The 8005-nt window shown below is 36.0% G+C and overlaps 1 protein-coding gene across 1 annotated transcript; it reads left to right on the top strand.

Annotated features, from left to right (window-relative positions):
• Window positions 1-513: 513 nt before the first annotated feature.
• Window positions 514-7457, top strand: stc1l (stanniocalcin 1, like). Its single transcript, NM_200539.1, has 4 exons — window positions 514-663; window positions 3809-3951; window positions 4323-4534; window positions 6655-7457. The coding sequence occupies exons 1-4, from the start codon at window positions 552-554 to the stop codon at window positions 6935-6937; spliced, it is 750 nt and encodes a 249-aa protein (NP_956833.1). The 5' UTR covers window positions 514-551; the 3' UTR covers window positions 6938-7457.
• Window positions 7458-8005: the final 548 nt, after the last annotated feature.

Raw genomic sequence — 8005 nt, 5'->3', positions numbered from 1 at the left:
ATTTATCTGTGCCAGGTGTTGGTTAAAACTACATCCAAGAACATGACATACGACAGATATGCATTAACTAAATATCTTTGACGTGAAATCCAAACCAAACATACTGATTGGTTTTCCACAAAGGAGCCATTGAGATTCACCTGCTTGAAAGGAATATCCTTTATCTTTCTTGTTATTTGATAATGTAATCCACACATAATTCAAGGTCATTATTAGAAACATTGTTATGGTAGTTGGTGATTAATGGTTTTAAATGGACAGTTTTTTTTAATAAGTATCTACTGTAAAAGTTTGAATTGCAGCAATCACAGAAATGCCCAACTGGAGATAAAATCATAGCAGGTGGTTCTGCATTATTATCAACCCATGAATATTTATGAAGAGATGGAAAGTTTGAGCTTTCGTTTCCTTCGTTCTGATTGGTCAAGGCGGTGATTTATGAGCTGTCGAGTTCAGCTGAAGATCAGTATAAAGCTCAGCCCATCTTCAAGCTGCAGCACAAACCCTCAGAATCAGCAAACATCTCCTGCTTTGGTTGTAAAGTTGCAGACATGCTCCTGAAAAGCGGATTTCTTTTGCTGGTGGTTTTGGCTGCTTGTGCATTTTGCACAACTCAGGAATCCACACAACCGAGACGAGCACGGTTCTCATCCAACACCCCTTGTAAGTATTATTTTCTTTATAGAATCGTCCATTTGCTTTGGTTTTTACAATATAGATGGGCAAAAAAGGGCAGCACGGTGGCTCAGTGGTAAGCACTGTGGCCTCACAGCAAGAAGGTCTCTAGTTTGAGTGCCAGCTGGACCAGTTGGCATTTTTGTGTGGAGTTTGCATGTTCTCCCCGTGTTGGCGTGGGTTTCCTCCGGGTGCTCCGGTTTGCCGCACAGTCCACACACATGCGCTATAGGAGAATTGAATAAACTAAATTGACCGCAGTGTATGAGTAAACTGGAGTGTATGGGTGTTTCCCAGTACTGGGTTGCAGCTGGAAGGGCGTCCGCTGCTTAAAACATATGCCAGAATAGTTGACGGCTTATTCCGCAGTGACGACCTCTGAAATAGAAAGTATGCTGAAGGAAAATGAATGAATGAATTTCAATTTGGTTTTAATATTTTGCAATAATTTATTTGTTTTACATAATAATAATTTGATTTAATTTAATACTTTAAATATTTTGTGTATGCTAAGAGGGAGGTTTGGATTCATAATCGAGCTGTCTTGTAATTTTTGGCCCAAACAAATCGGTCTCAAAATATAATAAACCATAAATATGGCTCATGTTTTGTTGAATGTGTTACGCAAAACTGTCCTTATAATTTGCTAGCATGTAGGCCTGTCCCAATAATCAATATGTCGACTGAGCAAACAGCAAAAGTCATTTTTTGAGACTAACCGATAAAGTCTTTTTAGATATAAATGTGTGCCTTTTGAAAAGATCCTGCCTCAGCGACAGCTTTTTATTTGAGTGTTGGTTCAAATGTAGACTCTTTGATCTTTCACCATTGTGTAAGATATTAAATATTAGATAACCTTAAATCAGTGGTTCTCAAACTATGGTACATGTGCCACTAGTGGTTTACTTCTAGTGGTACACGGAGTAATGAAAGAAAAAATGAATACTATTATTATCATCTGATGTGTACGATAACCCCGATGTGATCAACATTGGCTGTTCTCTAAAGACTACGATCAAAGTGCTGTGCTTAGAATGTTTACTTTAGTGCATCGCATCATCGGCTGCTGAAAGGGGGGAGCAGGGGCACTTCAGATCATTTTAGTAGGGCACTTTCTATCCAAGACTAAAAAGGGCATGTGCACTGCACAGGTTGAGCCCTATGTGTGCACGTGCCTCTCCGTGGTGCTTGTAGAGCAGATACGTGCTAAAGCAGTGGTCCCCAACCCTGACACAGAGCGGCACCGGTCTATAGATCGGTTTGGTACCAGGCCGCACAAAAAATCCTAAATTATTACCATTTTATTTATTATCTGAGTCTGAACGATAATAAGTTTTGAAAAAATGTTATTTCGAAAAATTACCGCATTCGTTAATCTCAGTCACTTGGGTCCCAAAATTTAACCCACAGGCTAGCAAAATGAGTAAGAACTGCAGCACGATGCGCCTGCGTATTCCAGGCGTGCCCAGTTGAAAACATTTTAACTTTTCAGAATGCCGCACCACGAGTCATGGGACCGACTGATCAGCTTCATATTTTGTATGGAATATAATTTCGTGAGATTAGTTATCTCAGACAAACACAGAACACCCAAACACTGCAGTGCTTTTTAATTTTCTCCATAAATAAAACTTACCATCATCTAAGAAAAACTGGTTAACTACCAATCTACAAACAAAGTTAATGTTTAGATTTTAAAAGGTTTTACAAATATGTCATATGTACATGCAACATATATTTAAAAATTTGTCAAAAATGGTATAAATATGAAAATGACTCTGCTTCGTTTCCGATCTGTGCAGTGCTGCCCAGGTAAAAAAAAAAAGTGCACTAAAATACACTTAAAGTATACTTAGTACACTTTTCAGTACTGTACTAAAAGTGCTCTATTTTCGCACACTAATTTTGTACTTAATGTACTAAAAGATAGTATTAGGTATATGTTAAGATACACTTAATACCATCTAAGTGCACTCAACTGTGCTTTTTTGAGACACCCTGAAATTGAACTAAAATGTGCTTTTAACAAACTATATCTGTATTTTAAAATATATGTTTAGTTACAACTAGAAATACACTTGAACCCTACTTTTAAACATTTAAATATATTTATGACTAATTTAACGTGTAATAGTAATATATTAAAAGAATATATAAACTGTAAAAAAAAAAAGTGTGCTAAATACTGTATTAAAAGGGCTCTATTTCCCCAAACTAATTTTGTATTAATGTACTAAAAATTAGTATTAAGTACATTTTAAGATAAACTTAAGTACATCTAAGTGTACTCAACTGTGCTATTATGAGACACCATGAAGCTGATCTAAAATGTGCTTTTAACAAACTAAACATTTATTTAAACAATATATTTTGAAGGGATTCTGTGTGTACAAAGAAAATAGCATCTGTGCTTCATCAAAACACTTTAATATTTTTGTGCAATAAACCACAAGTCCAAAAATACCTTATGGGAGGGAACAACAACTTAGCAAAAACTGAGAACACAAAATGTAAATAAGATGCAACATGTATGAAAAGTAAAGACACAAAACAGTAACTTTTCATTAAGTGTACTTAAGTACAACTTTTGGGAAAATGTACCTCTACTACAATACATTACTAATAGATTATTTATATGTTAACTTATTTTAAACTTAGGATTAGTTAATGTTTAAAGCTTTTAAAGCACACTTTTGAAAAACACACTAATAAAAGTCTATGTTTTTTTCTGTAGTGTACTTTGTACTTTAGTACACTAAAATTTGATTTAAGTATTACTGGTATTTAGAATACTTTTGTCAAGTGTACTAAAGTCCTACTGAAGTATAAACATACTTTTAATTAGTATATTAATAGTGTAAAACCATCAAACTTTTATTTAACACAAAAAATAACAATGTACTAAAAATGTATTTGCGGGTATTTAAGTGTATTTTAATTGCATTTAATTATATATTTTTTTCACCTGGGGTAGCTGCTTAATTTAGCCAACTACGCTACTTTTTTTTTCAATACAGGTCATTATGGTGGTACTTGAACAATTTTTTTTTAGGTGGTACTTAAAAAGTGGTTTGAAAACCACTGCCTTAAATTGAACATCAAATAAAGCACCTCTGTCTTGTCCTCCATGCAGCTGATGTTGCCCGCTGTCTGAATGGCGCTCTGCAAGTGGGTTGTGCGACCTTCGCATGTCTGGAAAACTCCACCTGCGACACCGACGGCATGCACGAGATCTGCAACGTCTTCCTCCACACAGCTGCTGTTTTTAACACAGAGGTATTCATTTGGGATCGGTAGAGCTACCCATGGATACATTTGCTCTTCGGTGATGATTTTAAACCACACTGAACTGAGCTAAACTGAACTGGACTTAAACACTAAAAACTGAACTACCCTGATCCAGTTACTATGACCATTTATGTGAAGCTGCTTTGACACAATCTACATTGTAAAAGCGCTATACAAATAAAGCTGAATTGAATTTAATTGAATAGAAGGCTACTTGTTTTTGTAAACGTATCGGTGTAATAATATTTCCAATATTATTATTAACACAAATAGCTTTACTGTAGTGTTTACCCGCTAATGGAGTGGAAGTTTGGCCAATGTAGAAAGAAAAGTGTAATCATTGCTTTTTTCTCCCGCAGGGTAAAACATTTGTGAAAGAGAGCATCAAGTGCATGGCCAACGGCATCACCTCCAAAGTGTTCCAGACCATTAAGCGCTGCTCCACCTTCCAGAAGATGATCGCTGAAGTGCAGGAGGAGTGTTATAAGAAGCTGGACCTCTGTGAAGTGGCCCGATCAAACCCTGAGGCCATTGGAGACGTGGTGCAGGTGCCCAACACTTTCCCCAACAGGTGAGCATCTTAAAGAGACAGTACATTATAGAATTAAAACTCGCTCAAAACACTTGATATAAACCGTCTGCAGAAACACTTTGATTGACATTCTCTCTTCGTACGTGTCATCAGACGGGGAAAGCCCCGCCCACTACACTGAAATACACTGTTGCATGCAGAACTGTTGCAAACAATTTATTTGTGTTGAATTTAAACAAATTAAATTTAATAATAATGTTCAACTTGTTTGTTTAAATTCAACAAAAATAAATTATTTACAACCAATTAACGTAAAAAATGAGTAAATCCAAGGAATGATCTTTGAATAATTTTTTTTCAGTGTAGTGACCATCTATGCCTGATTAGCATAGGATGTCAGTCTTGTTTTTCAACCTGCCACTATGCTGACACACAGGCTCCGCCCTCCTCTAAAAAAAAAGCACAATCTCATTTGAATTTAAAGTGACAGTCACCAAAACAACACAATTAGGATAAAAGCCTAAAAGAGTTAGAAAACATCGTCTGTGTGGTATTTGAGCTGAAACCTCTCTCTCTCACACACACACACACACACACACACAGACACTCTAGAGGCAGACTTATTTTGTGTATTGTAAAAAGGGGCATAATAGGTCCTCTTTAAAGCTATTGCTTTTAAAAAATGTTGAATAAATGCTTTCAGTGAAACAGCACTTGGGAAATATTTAAAATAAATAAATGAAATAAGGACTAAAAATAATAATAATAATTGCATTAAACTGCACCACACTTTCGACTGAAATTTCCAGCAAACAACTATATTTTATGTAAAGTTCCCATAAAATTATGAAGATTTTTTGAATGTTCTCAGATTCTTCATAATGTCCAGTTTCACAAATAAATTTAAATATAAAGAAATATTTCAAATTTCAAATGAAATAAAACAAATTCCAGAAAATTGAAAATTAGTCAAAATAAATGTTTGTTACTACTGAAAACCAGGGTATTCAATCAATTATTTGAAAAAAATTTATCGAATATATATATACATTTTTGTTATATAATGGAAAAAAGCGCCAATTAACTTTATTTTTAATTAGAAATAAATGTCATCAGTAGTTCACAGAATATAACAAAAATTACATTCTAACCCAAACCTAATGTATACAGCACATCCATCTTTTCAATTTTCCCCCAATATATACAGTGCGGGAAATGAGTATAGAACACGTCAACATTTTTCTCAGAAAACATATTTCTGAAGGTGCTGCTGACTTGAAATTTTCCCCGGATGTCGGTAACAACCAAAGAAATCCATATATGCCAAGAAAACAAATATAATTAACTTACAAATTGAGTTAGAAAATGAAATGACGCAGAGAAAAAGTATTAAACACACGAGGAAAGGGGGGTGTAGTTGGGCAGTGAAAGCCCAGACAGCAGCTGAAATCTCTCAGTAGGTCTTCAGCAAGCCTCTGCTCTACCTCAGTGTAAATGAATATCAGCTGCTTCAGTCCAACATCTACATTAGCAGGAGGATGAAGATGAAACCAGGGTGGACATTTCAGCAAGACAATGATCCAAAACACAGCCAAAGAGACTCCTAAATGCTTTCAGTGAAAGAAAATCAAGCTGTAGAATGGCCCAGCCAATCACCTGATCTGAATCCAATAGAGAATACAGAATAAAGCTCAGATTTGATAGACGAGACCCACGGAAGCATTAAGATTATGACACTCCGTTGACGTCTGTGAGAAACTCACACCTGAGCAATGCATGTGACTTTATTCTCCGCATGAAAGACGTCTTAAATTTTAAATAAAATAATCATTTTGTCTTCTCTGTGCGTTAATGCGATAAAATAAATATACACCTTTTGCAAAAAAAGCCAAATGTGTAACTGTAATTTATGACAGAACAGTACAGTTCAGACCATGGGTGTGCAAACTCGGTCCTAGAGGGCCGGTGTCCTGCATAGTTTAACTGCAACTTCCTTCTACACACCTCCCTGGAAGTTTCTTGTATACTCAGAAAGAGTCTGATTAGCTGGTTCAGGTGTGTTGAATTGGGGTTGGAACTAAAATATGCAGGACACCGGCCCTCCAGGACTGAGTTTGGACACCCCTGGTTTAGACAATGATTGTGTTTTTTTGTGTTAGGTATTACAGCACACTTCTGCAGAGTTTAATGGAGTGCGAGGAGGACACAGTGGAGGTGGTTCGAGCTGGTCTGGTGTCCAGACTGGGACCGGATATGGCCACACTCTTCCAGCTGCTTCAAAACAAACCCTGCTCATCCGAACCCGCAGCCGCCGAGCCTTCTGGGACTGAGAGTCAAACCGGCTTCCGCTGGCCCCCAATGTTCAAGATCCAGCCAAACATGTACAACAGAGACCAGACTCACCTGTTCGCCAGAAAACGCTCCATCGTGGGAAGTCCTTAAGAGTCCTAAGAGAAGATTCAATGACAAGTGCATTAAAACAGTAGTGTTTTAACAGTAATCTTTGCTTAGTATCACAAAATCCAAGTACTAATTGCATTGCATTGAATATTCATGCCATTAAACTGTTTTAGATTGTTCATATTTATTGCATTATGTTTTGGTTTATTTGGACCTTCATGCAAGTGTGCAGGATATCGAGAAATGCTGGAAAACAAAAGAAGAAACCAACTTGAAGCGGCAGGGCAGGAGTATTTATTAGTGTACACTGAATATAATTTATTTTTTCCTACCAAATGTAATTTATATAGTTTACTGTTGTTTCTTGTGGTCTGAGTTTGAAAGTAAAGAATGAACGAGAGAGAAAGATAAGAGTGAGAGAAGAATAATGCAGTTTTCTGGATGTGGTTGAGATGTTTTCTGTGCTGGTCATGGGAAATATTATACATTAAGAAGGGCTAACTTTGTTCATGTTGGTTGTATAGTTGGATGTGCTTGGATAGAAATAAAGTTTTAAAGCTGCCTTGTGTTGTATTACTGATTTATTGAATTAATGCGTCTATGATCTGATCAATGGCATCCATACAAAAACAGAATAGGATCTAAATTAAGACTTTAAACTACAAAAACTGTCACAATAGGATCCAAATCAACACTTTAGACTGCAAAAACTGTCAGAATATGATCCAAATTAACACTTTAGACTAAAAAAACTGTCAGAATATGATCCAAATCAACCCTTTAGACTAAAAAACTGTCAGAATATGATCCAAATGAAGACTTTAGACTAAAAAAACTGTCAGAATATGATCCAAATGAACACTTTAGACTGCAAAAACCGTCAGAATAGGATCCAAATCAACCCTTTAGACTAAAAAAAACTGTCAGAATAGGATCCAAATCAACCCTTTAGACTAAAAAAACTGTCAGAATATGATCCAAATCAACCCTTTAGACTAAAAAAACTGTCAGAATATGATCCAAATCAACACTTTAGACTGCAAAAACTGTCAGAATAGGATCCAAATGAACACTTTAGACTAAAAGAAATGTCAGAATAGGATCCAAATA

Source organism: Danio rerio, chromosome 10, assembly GCF_049306965.1.
Source record: "Danio rerio strain Tuebingen ecotype United States chromosome 10, GRCz12tu, whole genome shotgun sequence".
NCBI lineage: Eukaryota > Metazoa > Chordata > Actinopteri > Cypriniformes > Danionidae > Danio > Danio rerio.
Note: the sequence above shows the minus strand (reverse complement) of the source record. Positions and strands in the feature narration are given on the sequence as shown.